At 39.1% G+C, this 16,969-nt stretch overlaps 1 protein-coding gene across 4 annotated transcripts in view; it reads left to right on the forward strand.

Annotated features, from left to right (window-relative positions):
* The window catches only part of LIN52 (lin-52 DREAM MuvB core complex component), a 49,335-nt gene that overhangs the window by 19,935 nt on the left and 12,431 nt on the right, over nt 1-16,969 (forward strand). For 2 of the 4 annotated variants that reach the window (XM_072865901.1, XM_072865904.1), the window contains one exon: nt 11,243-14,126. The exons of 1 other annotated variant lie outside the window; for it this stretch is intronic. In XM_072865901.1, coding sequence (XP_072722002.1) covers nt 11,243-11,303 — 61 coding nt within the window. In that variant the 3' untranslated portion in view covers nt 11,304-14,126. One more of the 4 variants, XM_072865905.1, reaches the window with a different exon arrangement.

Here is a 16,969-nt window from a genome sequence, read left to right on the forward strand (position 1 = left end):
GATGAGAATAGGAAACTCCATGCTGCATAAGTAGAGGTTTTCAGTTTGTAATTTAATTTTGAGGAGATGTTTTTACTAGAGCACAAGCACAAGAGTGGAGGTAATCAAAAGGCATCTAATACCCGATTAAGCAGATTTCGCTTCTGTGTTGTTTTGAGCACTGTTTTAGTGAAAGCTAGTGAAGCTTTATTATAATAAAGTTCAGCAGAATATATGTTCTGTGTAGAAATTATTTTACATTGGTAGGGCATTTCCATTTGGAGAGCTTGCTGTGCTGTGAGGCATATGTCCACATACTGTTTAAACTGCACAAAGTGCCAATTATTTTGGTGTCAGTATACACTGTCATGTAAAATCTGGCTTTCCAGATATTTGGTGATGTTTTAGAAACATTTGTGTTATTTATAATACAAGTCTCTCTTTAAGTCCTTGCACAACGTCTCCAAAACCTATTGTTACATTTTAAAGCTTTCTAGGTTCAGCAGCAATTCAACAAATATTAGCTCTCATTTTCTTCAAATTAAAATGTGACTTCTGTTTTCTCACTCTAGGGTTTAATCTCTGTTGTTCTGAACCAAGTAAAATCAGGTTTGGTCTGTAGTTGGAGGGGAATCTGTGAAGAGCCCAGGTGTTGCAATAAGCAGCATTGGTGCCCTTCTCCTGGTGGGTTGCTGAACTGTTATCCTGTGGTAGCTCTAGAGGGCTCTCTGCTGTTGGAAATGTTACATTTCCAATGAGTTATAAGACAAAGGTCTTAATAACCTGTTGGTCATAAAGAACTCATAAAACTTTTTTTGCAAATGCTAACCTCATTGTCATCAGCAAAATACAGCATATGCAATTAGAATCTAATTTTCTCCAGTGTCAATTAGAGATTCTCATTTTTATTCTGAACTGTGATGTTCTGCTCTGCGTGTAAATGGCTGTCACTTAAGTTACAGCATTTAAGTAGCATCGGAAATGATTTTTGTGTATGCGGTTTGCAAAGTTCCTTGTGTAATTCACTAGAAGTATGATGTTATCAGTACTGACTATATGCAGCAATGACTATATGCAAGAAAGACAAGAAATAATTAGCCCAGCCTTTATTGTAACCATGCAGTTTGTTACTGCAGTAACCTTAGAAGTATATGGGCATTGTTATGGGAGTGTTAGAAGTAAATGTATAAGATGGATGGCTAGATGAGACAGGATAAAGCAGTTAAAGATAATAATGCTGTGTTCTCTGTTGTAATACTAAATTCTATTCTCTTATAGTTTTGTAGGTTTGCTTTTCCATATACATGGTTTTGTGCCGACAGTGCATTGCATAAGGGAAGCCAATGGCTTGGGAAGCTAGCTGGTGACATTTGGGGGGGTTGACATGCGGATAAGAATGCAAGGCAGTTGGGTAGGTAAGCCCCTTCATTGGGTGTATGCGCTAACATACATTATGTGTAATAATTTCAGTGCTAACACTGGTATCTTAAACATAGCCAAGGAAGAAACATTTACTGACATGAATGACAACAGTTTGCATCTCCTGGAGCAATTGTCTTTGGTTTCAGAAAGCCAGTGCTGCATTGCTTTCACTCGGTTGTGTTTCGAAAGCTGTGAAGACTAGAAATAACTAGAAATAACATCTATGAAAACTAGAAGACTAGAAATAACATCTGTGAAGACTAAAAATAACTGCAACGTGATTACATCTTATATTCTCCAACACATTTGGGCAGCATGGGTTGGACGTTTGTTATGGATGGTGCTGCAGTTCTGTATGATAAGGAGCTTATGTGTTGAGGGAGTAAAAATAGTGTTGAGTTTGATGCTCAGTGAGCTCCCCAGTAAGAACATGCGCGAGTGTCCTACTTTACCTGCTCCATGGTGAGTTCTGTCTTGTGTACTCTGCAAAGCCCTTGCTTGAAATCACTGTTGTGAATTTACTGCTGAAGGGGGAAAAAGTGAAGTATGGCTAGATTCAGGAAGGGAACAGGTTGTTTTATTTTCATTGGTAGCATTTGCAGTTCCCCAAGCAATGAGGGCTGGAGAAACTGGCTGTTGAGAGGCACATCTTAATTAGATGTTTGGGCCTGTTGTAAAATCCTATAATGTCTGCCGGTTGTGCCAGTGTGGAAATCCTCCTTATACAGTGGAGGAAAGGTATTGAGAAATCTTCCCTGCAAATTCTGTTTTTTTCCCTTCCTCTAGGAGCTACTTTTCATAGTAGGAAAAATACGCTGAATTACCCTTGTCTGCATAAAAGACAAACTAATAACAATTAAGCTATTGATTACTTTTTCGGGCAGTGAAAAGATGCTTTTTCCAGGATTCGTTTCCCTGCCATCCCTGACTTCAGACACCTGCAACACATGAGTTCTGGTCATAGATGAATTCAAACGCTCATTCCTCCTAGCATTTTGGATGTATTTATTGCATGTACTACATCTTTTCATGTCTGACCACTGTAATTTGAGAGGAAATCATATCTTTTTTATTGAAGGGTATGGGTTGTACTACTTTATTTGAAGTGGGGATTTTATATCGGTTTTAGTACACTAGTGAAATTTTTGCATAATGAGATCTTAAGCAAATTAAAACCTTGTATACAACTATTGAGCTTGTGCTTGTAAATTCAGAGGGCAAACAGGTGTAGCCAGTTTTAAACTACATGGGATTTTGGATTGTTATTTGAAATATATTTTCAAGTAATTGTGATTGAACTGAAACAATTTCTGGTGATACAATATTGTGGAGTGGCATGTGCATCCTCCATTATTTATGCTTTGACTTGTTAGTTTTGAATACTTTCCTGGTCAGTTAATAATCAGATCAGAGTACTGAAGTCACTGAACAAAATGTCTGGTAACAGTGTCTCAGAATTAGTGTACAGAAATGCTCTCAATATGTTTAAACATGCTTCTGTCTATATTCCATATAATGCTGTACATTGTTAAACCCTGTCAGTTTTGAGATGAAAATAATTTAGGAAAAAATGAATTAAAAATAGCCTTTTCTCTATTGCATCTGCCTGAGGAACATTGTCCTTGTTCAGGGGATTTAAAAATACAATCCCTATGTTTACTTCCCAGTTGAGCTGTTCAGAAAAGTCCTTAAACGCAGAGGGGGATACAGTGAAAGTTACTTGGCACAAATTTGTATGTAGAAGAAAAAGGAAATAAACATTTTCTATAGTCTTCCATTCCTAGTTGTTTTATGGTTAAGTAACTGTGGTGGGTAAAATTCAGGTGAATATGAGTTTCAGAGATCACTACACAGCTGAAAGTGATAAAAAGAAAGTGTTTTTTACCAGTGGTGGCCTTGAACCTTCAGAGGCCTGTATATAAGCTTTATGTTATCTGAAGCTGTATCCTAATTGCCTTAAGATGTATTAAGTGCATGTATAAGTCTTCTCATTTCAGGGTCTGCTTTTTACCGAGTTCTCCATTTCTCTGTTTAAAACAATAGAGAAGTGACTTTTTTGTTGTTGTTAGCCATTTTCACTTTCTGGTAATCCAGCAGCATCACTGAGCTTCTGTGTCTTAGTTTGCAAGTACAGTGGCAGTGTTTGTTGCATTTTAAAACCAGTCCAGTTGAAATTATTATAGCAAAAATAATTTGAAGGTTGTAACAGTCTGCAGTTTTCAAAAAGCTTTATATGTAAGTGCTTATATTAGTGTTACCTGGCAGTTGTTTTCAGCACTATACTGAATGTTTTACTGGAACTTTTAAAAATGCTTCTTTTTTTTTTTATTATTTTGAGCCAGTTTCACCACATCACCTGCTCTGTTTAGGGAACTTTGTTCAACCAGTCCACACCCTGAGCCATCAGAATGGTAATTCTCTAGTTGCAATGGGTGGCAATGCCTACTCTCTGAAGAGCTGGCTTGTGAATGCTTGTGTGAGGTTCTGGCCCTAAATCTGTTGATCACGCTGGGGTTACCATAGTGCATTTCCCAGGCTGAAGTTGCAAAGTCCCTGGTCTCCGGGTTGCCTGCTGCTTCCCTGTTAGAATTCAGTGTGCCAGACCCACGGCACCCCTGTCTTTCATGAATGGAATTCAAAAAGACACTTACATTTCCATAAATAAATTAGGAATTCAGTGGCTTCTTCCGGCTAATCAGGGCAGGCTGATAAACCTTGCTAGCTGTTTAATAAATGAATTGTGACTGATTACCTATTAATATGGACGCCTCAGGAATTCACCCTGGGGGAAGAAGAGCAGTGAAATAGAGAGGGGCATGGCCCCCTGGGAAATCAGGGCTTCATGTTTGCAGCTTAAATATCTCTGTGAAGTATCAATAAGGAGGTAATTGAATTTTGAACACAAACATGAGCGCCGGATGGATGAAGGAGAGGGGGCCTCTGATCATCTCTTCATGCCCCTTCATACTCCCCTCCCCTTTCCCTTAGAGACCACTCTAGTGAAGATAGATGCTAAATCCATTAAATAAAGATTAGACTCTGTCGTGGTAGAAAATGGCAGCTTAGCTAGATCCCTGGGCAAATTGGGACCTTTAGCAATACAGAAAATTAAAATATACATTTTTAACAAGTGTGCTGTCGACACAGTAATAATGACTGTGTGGCTTGTGGGGTTTGCTCACCTTTCAGATCTGCTTTTGTTTGGTTATATCACTTGCTCTTGTTTTCAAACCACCCTGCTTGGTCTCTCTGAAGCAGAGAAGACTTAGGGGAAGGAAGGTTTTTTTTCCCACCTTGCTTTCTGTCTTAGGCACTTTTTCTTGGCTCTTATGCTTGTAATAGTATAGAAGATCAGCAGTCTTGTATTTGAATATGGAAATAATTAACTTTGGCTCCAGCATGCTCAGTCACATGTCCTGAAAAGTAGTTGGAAATAGTCTAGAGGAAGCACAGAAGTGATATTGGAGAGTGAAATGTAAATGTGATTGGGCTTTTTTAAAATGGGTTTTAAGCACATGGCTTTGTTTTTTATTTACTCCAGATCAGTTTTTTTTCTGAGTTCTACCATTATGGGAAAGATTAGCATGGGGTGTGCATTGTAAAATGTCAGTGTTCTTTCTCGTCATGCAATGAATTGTAGAAACACAGCTGAAGTGGCCTTTAATGGGTGACAGTCTTCCTTTATAATACTGTGCTAGATGTAGAATGTGATTAGGCCTTCTTCACAACTTTGCATGCCCTATCGTCTGTTGCAGAAAGTCAGCAGATCCTCCTGGGTTTTGCAGGCAGAACTTCATCTGCCTGTACAAGTAGGGGACCAATTGCCGTACCAGAGAGGCTGCTCCTCTTTTTCCAAATAAGATGATCATTCTGCAGAACAAAATCCAAAATTGTTTCTGTTTAACATTTCTTAACAAGAAATGAACCTAAACTAATGTGTTCCTGGGGAAAATTGCCGCTCCTTCCTTCTAGAAATTTTTCTCTTTACTCTAGATAGTTTTGAGAATGCAAAGAGAAAAAAAAGGATTTATGCTTTGCTGAATTATAGTGGACTGAGACAGTAGTAACATGGGGAGATCCGTCTATTCTTCCATGACATCTTCCTGATAACACCACTTTCCTCTTTTCAGACTCCTCAAATTTTAGCAGTCATGCCTGGAAAACCCTTGATGCTGCATCCTCAGCTTCAGCTGCTAAGAATTGAACCCAGCACCATCATCTTTGGTTTAGGAAGAACAAAAGTAGCTATTATTAAGTGTAAGAAAAGTATTAATATACATGGGTCCATTCCAGAGACAGTAATGAGCGTACTGGGAATGCTTTGGCTTCCTTTAACTCGGAGCTGCTGCAGACATGGAAAGGGTTTTCCATCTGTTTCCCAAACTATCATCTGCTTCCACATCCCAGGATTTTACTCACTTGTCTTTTGTCAGAGGGTTTTTGGGTTGGGAATATCTGTATTCTTTCATCCAGCCATGCTTCTAGCAAGGAAAACATTTTCTAAGCTGGCTCAGCCTCAAGGATTCTCTTTCATGGTGTTGGCACTAAATTGAAAATGAACAGGTACCACCCCTTAGCTCAATTGCAGTAATTGATTGTGTATGTGCTGTAGCCTGTCTCAATTTAAGAAGAAGCCAGATCTCAAGCCTCCCTTGGTAAAGGTAGATTACAGCATTGGGTTTACCTTTGGCCAAAGATGTTGATCACGGGCTCCTTCTCTCTTAGGACTTTCTGGCTTTTGTCCTCTTGCAAGGGGACAGTTCCTCTCCTGAACCCCACCCCTCTCTCTCCATTTCTCAGTCTGCTAACTATTTATAACCCATCTAGTTTCCTTTAACCTTGGCTGACCCCTTTCAAAGAAGTCACCAGTACCTTGACAGCCCATGTCCTTGTTTCTCTCATGCTACTGGCATCCTTAGCCTTACTGTATCACCTGTCACTCTGCCTATTTTGGAGATTTTTGTGCTCTCTTCTCCCTGCATGTAAACTTAGACTGATTTTGTAGCTCAGGAGTCTTCCTTAGTGTATCCTGAATTAAAAAGGAGACTCTTGCTAGTTTGTTCTGTAGCTTCTTCTGAAAGCAGGCATGTACCAGGAACCTCACAAGCTTATGGCTTTCCACATATTAAGGCACTTAGTGATGCAGCATTTTAATTAAATTAACCAGAATTCATAAATTGTAGATAGACAGATTTTCCAGATCATCTCAATATGAGCTTTTAGAGTGATCAACACTCTGCTGGTGTTTAATCCATCAGACTGCCATATGGAGTGTTGAAAAGCAGAATATCTGTTTATTAACAATTGTTGTTTTTTCACGTCAGCAAGTATGATTTTCGTATTTGAGGACCTGGCAGTGCAGTCTGTTGCTGCATCTCTTATATGAATTATATCAACCTCATGCCAGACCCATTTCATGTCTGTCCCTCTTTTTTACTGAATCCAGGTGATCCAACAGGCTGTCTAAATGGCATGGTAGACCAAGAGGGTCTTTCCACCAGAGTCTCAATAAGTTCTTTGGTTACAGTATCACAAGAGGAATGTGTCCAGATGTCCTTTATGAGAAATTATAGATGTCTGTAGTATCAGTGGTTTCTGAAAACAGCTGAGACACATTTAATGAAGCTTTGCAATTTGAACAACCAGAATATAAGATATAATTCACAAAAGTTGGAAAGTTGTTCCTCATCTTCAAGATTAAGCCGACCTCTTATTCACTCTGTATTAATAAATACCTGTCCTCAAATTCTAGGATATTTTCTGTGTTGGACTTCCTTAGCAATAGAAGTTATCTGTCTCTTCAAAATAGTGGTCTGTTCCATTTTATTGTGACACACAAGTCTGTTTCTACTCCTTTAGCTGAGTGAACACTGCCAGTTGTTGGTCTTTCCAATGGGAAAAATACTCTTCAGGCAAGAGGAAAAAACCTTCCTGTCTTGTGACTTTTTCATTGCTGTCTTCAGAAAGAAGTATTAGCCGTTCTAGGATGGGAGATGAGATGGGCCCAGTGCAGAAATATGTTTTGCAACCTAGGCATCAGGCTCTTCTCATCAAATCTAATTTAAGATATTTTCCACTGTCAGAACCCCCTGAATTCTCAGCAGGAGTAACATGCAGTCATTTTTACACATACGAATGTTTTCGTAACTGTTGGCTTATTTGCTTTCTTGGATGCATTGACAGAGTATGGGGAATAAGAACTGCTTATTAAGACAACTTCAATTTTGATCTCTGTTCAGGTGGTACGGAGGGAACTGTTGATATGTGTTGATGATGATAGATGGAAAACAGTGGTTTCTAACCTTTATTAGAGTTGTCTGTCTTATCCAGCAGATGGCATTGAAAATGTACCTGCTGCTCTCTCTTCTTGCTAAGCAGTGCCTTAACTGAAATCTGAAATCCTACAGGCTGTACTCTTCCTTTTTCTCTGGTGCATAGCTGCAGATCACTTCCTAATGAGGATTTTGAGTGCCCCCTGCCTAGTGGGTAAAACAAAAGCTAACACATCCATGGATTAATGAGAAAGGAATTTAAGGCTGGTGTGCTGTACCCTGCAACAAAATCCATCTTCAGGATTTTGAAGTATTCCTTTAAACATTTAGCATTTGGGCAAGCCCTATTAGTAGTCTTCTCTTTCCTGACTTCCATTGTTTTTCTGTCCATCTGCTTGTATGCCAGTCATCTTGGTCTTTGTGTCATGTGGGCAAATAAGCAGTGATCTTTCAATAAGCTCAGCACTAAAGGCAATGTTAAGCACTCATCCTTTTGAGTAGTCCTGCTGCACTCACTAGCTCAGACCTGCTGCTGAATTCCCAGAGAGGGCACAAGTCCTTCAAGGCAGTGGCAGCATCTGTCCCAGTGAAGGGCTTTTCTTAGGCTTGTGACAGTAGGAGTTTGTAGGCTCTTTGCATGTGGGTCGCTGGGAGGAGAAGAGATTGTGGATGTTGATGATACTTAGAGTGGGTATCACTTAGCTTCTAATTAAATCATGAGGACAGTGGGATGTAAATGTAGTGTAATGATTCAAATGGTAACTGGCTGTGGCAGTGAAGCTGAGAAGTGAAAAATCTTTACAATGCATGAAGAGAATGTCAGTTCTGTAGTACTTTATCTTTATTTCCTGTCTTTTCTATATTCTTTTATCTTTATTCTTTCTTTTCAGTAAATATGCTGTTTAATATCATTTCTGTATAAGCATTACTGTACTCATGCAAGGTAGTGTTTTATTACTCCTGAGCAGCCAAATAATTTGAAAGAAATGATAAAATTTATGTACATGAAACACAACTATCATGTGGAGTTAGCGTGAATGCCCACATCAGAACTAGGTAGCATGGCTTTGTTTACCTCATATTGTTTATATATTGTTCCATATTGTGACTGTAAGTTAGCAACATACCCATTTCAGAGTATTTAGACCACATTGGGAGCTAATGAACATTGCTACCTTTCTAGAACCTATGGGATTAAAAATGCCTTCTACCAGACCCTTCATTTCCTTTATACCTGAGCAGATGTGGAAACTGGAGCTTTTTACTCTCTCCTCCTCCTATTCCAAACAAATTGTCTGTGATCCCTCTTTTGATGACTGAACGCTGCTGCTGTTCTGTCCCTCATTTAGCCTTCTCACCCAGTATAATGTTTGACTCTCCAGTAAGTCCAGGCATCCAAGCTATAATCTAAATCTTCTTCCATTTTTCTATATAACACCTGTGGAATAAAACCTTTCCTATATATCCACACAGCTCTTATCCAAGTTCTTATAATATTACACCTTTTCCAGAATCTTTTACTCTGATCTTAACAAATCTTATTCCACTCACAAAGATGAGCTCATCATTTTGGCTGTGATCAAGATCTCCATGCATTTCTCCACACACTTCAGAATTGTATCAAACCACTTTTCTTTCTCTTCATGGGTTTTTTGGGTGCTTTATCTAATACACTGCACCCAGTAACAGAAAGACAACAGGCACTTCCAGTCTGTCAAGAATGCAAATTACTATGAGCCATTGCTGTGTTTTCTAAGAAACCGGTTTCCCTGCACACTTTGGAGGCATGCTCTGTAAACGTCCAGGGAGCTAGCTCATCCTCTTTCCACCTGCTGTACAGTATGTATAGAAATCTTGATAACTGTTAAGATGATGTGTTGTGAGTGTGATACTTTTCACTGTTGTCTCATTTAACTGTGTGCCTCTATTGTCTGTATTTATATAGTGTCTCTTCTCAGCTCCTTAGGGCAGAAATAACTTGTCCTGTGTTTGTACACCATGTAGCAGAGTGGGTACTTGATCAACAAGAATTTTCAGGCATCAAAATAACTATTCAAGATGTACATCAGCATTGCTAGCTAGCTGTATTTATTTAAAGGTATTTGTCAAGTTAGCATCCTGGCTGTTTTCCTCTCTTTTTGACACTTTGTTGAACATGTTGGCTTCCTCTACTTTGGCATTACATATCCTAACAGCAGATATGTATGGAATAAACTTTGTGGAGTATTCCTTGAAGGGCTTTGATGGCATAAAAACACTACAGCAGTGTTCAAGGCTCTTTTGACCAACTGCTTAAGAAAGCAATTCTAGGAAATGCCACAGAAAGATATGCCTGACATTTGGGACCAGTGTCTGCAGCTGTTACCTTTTGACACCTACCTGGACTCTCCAAATCAGAAATTTGTACATGCAGACAGATCTTAAATAAGCTGAACTGCTGTTTTGGAGGCATTTGTATCTTTCTGTAGATTTATATGAGGATCTCAACTTAGACACCTCAGTCTGGAACCTTAGTTTAGTTGACATGGATCTAAAACACTATTAATGAGATTAAAATGAGATTTCCTTGTTTCATAATAATTCTATTCCCTCAGTCTTGGAACTTGACAGAGAAAGATATATACCAATTCATGGGTGGGGGAACCTGAAGGATGGATGGAGAAGTCACATAGCAGGAGTGACTGCATCAGGAATAGAAACCAGGTTTCCATTTGCAGGCTAACGTGCTGTCTGCTGGGGCATGCTGTCATTCTAGACCAATAATTGTATCTATCAAAGAAAACTTTACCTATAAGTAACACAACTGTTGTTGTATTTGAGGTAATGCTTTCTGACACCAAAATAATATTGTTCAAAACTATTATTGGAAACAGAAGAGGACATACTTGATGTTCAAATGTGGCAACAATTAGTCACACTGTTGCTTTTTCTTCTGTTCTAAAATAGCAGGGAGAGAGTGGAGTAAAATTTGTTCTCTGGACCTTCACTTTCTGTATAAATTGCAGGCTGCCTGAAGGGCCATAATATCTTTAAATGTTTTGTGTCATGTACGTAAATAGTAAAATCTTTTTTTCAAGAAGTTGTAAAGTAATTGTAATTTGTTGTTACTTCTGGTTAGGTAAGTCTGAAAAAGTTAAGAAATTAAGTATGATCTTCATATGCATTTGTAATCACAAAGTTTAAGTTAAACTACACTGATGTAGTTTTTTTCCTTAACAAAGGTTTGTCACTTTGGTAGGTTTGTAAAGCGTAGGTTTCAAAATAATTGTCATAAGTTGAGTTGGATAGAAGGTGGTGACACAGGGATCTGTACTTGGGCCAACTTCACTTGAGAGCTCTTTATACTTGGACTGATAAGAATAGTTATGCTAAGTTGTTCTGATATTCTGTGTGTTGGGTTTTTTAATAGTATTTTGATGTTTCTGAACTAAAAACTTGCTGTTTGGCAGAGTTTTCATGACAAATCTATCTGAACTTGCCAGAGAATTTAGTTACACAAAGTAATTTGAGTTTGTGTGCAGTTGGTGAATGTGGCAGCATTTAACCATGTTTTGCATGTACCCCTCAAGCCTCCTGAGCTCCTGGGATGGTCCAAACAGCCAGGTGGAAGCACAGTCCTCAGCATGGTGAAGCAGAGTGGATTGCTCTACCCCTGTATGTCTTCAGGCTTGAGTGGAGCTCCAAGACACAGCAAATTATTGTTCTGTTTCTCACCTCTTCTGCTTGACTTTAATAATTGTTTGTGCTTCACAACCCATATTTCTGCATAAGGTTTCATAATCTTTTCCCAGAAAGGAAGTAAGTCTCATTCCCTCTTTTGTAGCTTCAGATACTCTGTCACTTTAGGCAGTCTTTTGGTAGGAATAATTTCAAGATAGTGTGAAATACACCATTCACTTATCTTGATTTATAAGCAGCTCTCTAGATTTCTTCATGAGAATGTGAAAAAAAGTGGATCTCTCTGATTTTGAAAGGTAGCGCAGTTGTTATTTTACAGCTCTATAATTGAGAAGATAAATTGAAAATTCCTATTGACTCCCAATCCTTTAAAGAATAAGAGGGGGGGAATTCAGAAAAAAGTAATGGAAACCAGTCAGATTAAAAGTAGCAAAAAGGAATGCTTTTTACACAATGAATAATTGGATGTGGAACTTTCTGCCACACTGGGATTTTTTTTTTTTTTTTAGACCAAGTACTTAGCAGCTATTGAAAAGGAATCAGGCAATTAAATGGATGATGAGAACATTTCTAGTTATAGCAGAATAAAATATAAAATGAATTAGGAAATATCAACTGCTTCATGATATAAAACAAGCACTTAGGAAGAGGAGGAATCTTTCAGAGATTATTATTCCATATGTCTTCATAATGAGGTTCCTTGCCTTTTTTTTTTCTGTGGTGTTTCTGGTATTGGGTGCAGTCAGACAGGACTCCTGACTGGGTAGATCACTGATCTGCCCTGCTCTGCCAATTCCTGTGTTCATTTACGGTTTTTATGACTACAGACCTGACAGATTCTTGTTTAATAGGAAATAACATTTCTACAATATAATGTATTAGTCTTTTTTTAGTGACTGGTCTTAGATCCTATCTATTGATAGGATTTTGTATACAAGATTTTAGTCAGTGATATAGAATGTAAATTCAGAGCATGCTCTGAGTTACATCTCTAGAGAGAACATTATTATTAAACCTTTTTGAGGGTGTCCCCGGTGGCAGCTCCATAGAGCAGGTGGCCTGCATGGCACAAGCACACAGGGAGTCAGGGGCCTGTGTCTTATCAGAGCATATAATCTAAAAATCACTCAGCCTGTTTCTCTCTCCTGGGGAGATGACAACGATGACACAGGACTCTTATGCTAAAAAACTAATTGTTAACCTGCAGAAGACGTCATTCAACACAAATCCCAACAGAAAAGAGCTGCGTGATGGATGTTTCTGGGTAGCAGGCCAAGCTGTCATTTGGTTTTCAACAGATAGTTCTCTGGGTTGCCTCAAGATTTTCACGCCTAGTACCGGGCTTACTTGAAAATAGAAAGCATAGTAATTTAAAAAAATGCTTACAATTTCTGTTCACTGTATGCACATAAAACTTGGAGGAGAAAACAGTTTCTCCCCTGTCTCAGGGCACGAAGTGCACTGACTTATGACTATGGTGCTCAGGTTTCCTGGAACAATAAGCAAAGCAGTAGCTGAGTGGAGGGTTAGAGGCTAGGAAACAGTGTTGAACAGGAATATAGCAGGTAGGTAATATTTGGGAAAGGAATGTAGGATTGCATATACATCTGTTGATAGAAGCACGGCCAGTAGATCGAGGGAGGTGATCGTCCACCTCTATTCAGCAGTCATTAGACTGCATCTGCAATGCCACATCCAGTGGTGTCCTCCATGCCCCAGCATGAGGAAGACATTGGTAAATTGGAGTGAGTTCAGCAGAGAGCCACCAAGATGATCAGGGCACTGGAGCACTTGCCCTGTGAACAGAGGCCGAGGGAATGGGGCTTGCTCAGCACGGAGAAGAGGTGACTTCACAGGGACCTGATAGCTGCCTGCTAGTACTTGAGAGGAGGTTATTGAGAAGATGGAGTCAGGCTCCGCACAGTGCTACACGGTGGGAGGACCAGACACAACAGTCATAAATTGAAGCAAGAAGGTTTCTGACTGGATTCAAGAGAAAACTTTTTCAGCATGGAGCAGTCAAGTATTGGAAGGATTGCCAAGAGAGGTTGTGCAGTCTTCATCCATGGATGTTTGTAAGACTTGACTGGCTAAAGCGCTGAGCAGCTTGTCTGTTCTGAACAAACGTTTGACTGGAGACCTACCAAGGTCCTTTCAAACCTGAATGATTCTCTGATTCTGTACAATTTTCCTTATGATATTGTACTGTATACCTTATAATTTGATCTGTTCTTGTAGATTAAATTTTCTTCACTCATCACTTTTTCCTTATATCCTGTTTTACTTATACCTCTTCTACTCCACTGTGCCTTTCTACTTCCAAATATGTCTGATAGTCCCATTGTCACTGGATCATGGAGTCTTCTGGGTTCTCCTGACTTCCAAAATTTCTTCAATGCCCCTCAACCCTCAGAGCAATCTCACCAGTCACTAGATCTATGGACACTCTTCATGGCCATCACCACCTTCTGCTTTACTTTCTGAGCTGTCTTGTAGATGGTTTGCCTTCTGCTTTACTGCAGTGCCTCTGTTCTTGGTTTCCAGTAGTGGATGAAGAACACCAGTCTGCTCATTAAAAGATAGCTATGGCACTGTATTCTGCTTTTGTAAGAGAAGAAAGTAACGGTAGATGTGGCCTCAGACCAGCGGTATGCATGGACTGGGAATAAACATGAAGAGATTTTTGGAAGCAGAAGAGTACCAAAGCTTACTGGGCTGCTCTCAGTAGACCTTCTGGAGCGAGAATTAATGTTGTTTTGTTTGTTTTGGCTTTTTTTTTTAGGAATGACAGTTGACTAGTATGCTTTATTTCTGGGTTTCAAGAAACTGGAGTTTCTTCTGGCCGCTACTCTGAGGAGATATCTGCAGACTCTGATACCTCTGTATTTCTTGTATTTGAATCATGTCTTTAAGCTTTTCTTCAAAATCCATGGGTACTAGAAGTGTGAGGGTGTTTATGAAATATGTTCTCACATTTCTTCATGGGTCTGGTAGGGTTTATTTTTGGGTGCATCTTTTACATCTGCTTTTATAACTCGGCCTTGCCTAGTTGCCTTTGAGCTCATTAACAGCTAAATTGTAATAATTGTAGCAGAGCCCGCATTGTTTATATTTTAGTATCTATTCCAGACAGCCCTGAGTGGTATTAAAATCTTGTAATCAAGTAGGTCAGATTAAAACTAGTGATAGTTTCTCTGAGTAACAACAATTTTCCTGTGATTTTTAACTCTTCCAAATATGCATTTTTTTCTCTATTCATTTGAACTTGACTCTAATAGCAATTGGATGCTGTAAAAACTGTAACATTTCTAAATCAGTGCATTTCCTCAGATGTTTTGTGACCAATTTGGAGTTGATAAAGATGGTTTTGAATTCCCTGAACCTTCTTCTGGACTTTCAAATATTCCTCAGCTCAGGGTATTTTTGCCAGGAGAAGAGGATTGTGGCGGGCAGAGCTCATGAAACTAGTCAGTAGTATAACTGAAAAAGCTGGACTAAAGCAAGAAGTGAATATACTGGGAAGGATGAGGATAGGGATAAGGGCAGTCATTAAAGAAAGTGCCTTTGATTCATGTGGAGGAAAGAATAAAATGATGGAGGCAATTGTGGAGGTTTTCTTCTGCAGCCCACAAACTGCATATTGCTGCTCTGCCATAATTCTGGTTTAACTAAGGTTGTGACTTTGGCCTTGGAACACTGAGATTTCAATCATTTATTTGTATTTGCCCATACAGACTTTTTACTTGGATTTTTTGAAATTATAGAAGTCCTCTATGTAATGTCATGTGTTGTATCATTGTACTAATGGCAAAAGGAATCTTGTTTTACTTCATGTGTAAATCAAATAATATTGTTCAGTCGTAAAAAGCATGAATCTTCTTTTCAGAGACCTTCAATATTGATAATTAATTGTCATGTCAAGGGCTGCAGTCATCTACATGGAAAAATATTTCAATAAGGAATCTTGGGATTAGAAAACATTTTAAAAATTTAGTCTGCTTTTTAAAGTAAAGACATACCTCTGGACAAATAAATACAGACTACCATAGTATGAACTTCTTTCATCCAGATATCTCTTCCCATTAAGCTTGTTGACAGAAGTTAAATTTAAAAATTCAGTTCTGCTTCACAGCTCAAGCCGTTAGCTAACCTACTGACAGGGGCTTGTTTCTGCCTTTTGGAGGTCAAGGAAGCTGTACGGTTCTTGAACCAGAGCTGCAAGCCTCCCCGCAAACACACCTTGATATCTTCTGATTGGATTTGTGTGCCCTGGCTTGCATAACCATACAGCTTGTATCCCAGCATTATTAGCCAAAAGGAGTATAGGGACTTACATAATCATTACATGATTATTTTTCAGTAACTGTACTGTAAATATGTAATTCTCCCTACTCCTAATAACTCTTAATCCCTTTGTTCCTATTGGCTCCTGGGCTCAGATTTTGCCATGGCCTGCGTGCCCTGACCACTGATAAGACTTGAAAAAATTGTTACTTTGAAGGTTCACCTGCTTTGCTCCCAACCAGTAAATACCTGCTCCCCGGCGTAGGCAGGGGCACCACATCATGGTGGACTGTTTTGTGGGAGCTTGGGCAGTGCTTCTGCCTGCGTGCCTTCTGAGAAGGGTCCATTCACCTCTAGAAACCTTTCATACCCGGCTGTGTGCATATATTCAGTGCAGACCTCTCCGCCCAGCTTCTTCATGTGTTTTATGCTCAAGGGTTCTTGAGCAAACAGTTTTGATCTCATTGCTCCGTGTTGCTTGATAAAGAAAATTTTCCTTTGAGATACTGTGGTGAGAAAACCTAAATCATCAAGAACTCTTGGTCCTCCACAGGGATTGCGAGGCCAGGAAGATATTATTTTCCTTTTGGTACAAGCAGGTAGAAAAAAACCCTATAGAGTGCCTCTTGTTAAAATATGACACATTTCTATCCCACTATTTGCCTCCAACATGTGTGGGACTTGGTGGTCAAAGCTCTCCCAAGTTGTAGTTGTTCCAGTGATAAGTTACACTAGTGAAGTCCATTTCAGGTATACTTGAAAATATCCTCAACTTTGATACAAAATTGCCTTTCATACTGCTTTTAATATTAGAAGCATAACCTGAATTTCTTTAATTTCCTTATGAAATACTTCAACATCATTTTTCTGTGTTTAATTAGCTGCCTGAGTCAGCACCTGGTCTTAGGTCTTGACACTTTTGGCATGTGAAATTTTTTTGTGTATTTGACCTTGGCTTTATTCCAGAATAAATATTTTAAGCTGCTAGTTGTGTGTGGTTTTTTGTCTTCGGTCTGAGACTAGGGGGCAGACATAAGCAGCACTGAGAGAAGTGAACTGTATAAACCACAATTAGAATTGCAGTGCACAGGTGTCTGAAGATCTTATACAATTGCCAAGCTATTTGTTTCTCAAATGAGAGGGGCTTTGGGAGTGTATTTTGGAGAATAAAGGGAGCAGAAGGCCTTCCTTTTTGGATGTTAGGGTTGTGGTTTTGGTTGGTTGTTTCTTTTTTTAAAAATCCTAGTTTAAATTCTTCCAGACTTGATACATTTGATATCTTTACAGAACCAGCTTAATGAAAGGTTGAAAGTGATCTACTGTGGCTGGTGATG

Source organism: Ciconia boyciana, chromosome 6 (genome assembly GCF_034638445.1).
Source record: "Ciconia boyciana chromosome 6, ASM3463844v1, whole genome shotgun sequence".
Classification (NCBI taxonomy): domain Eukaryota; kingdom Metazoa; phylum Chordata; class Aves; order Ciconiiformes; family Ciconiidae; genus Ciconia; species Ciconia boyciana.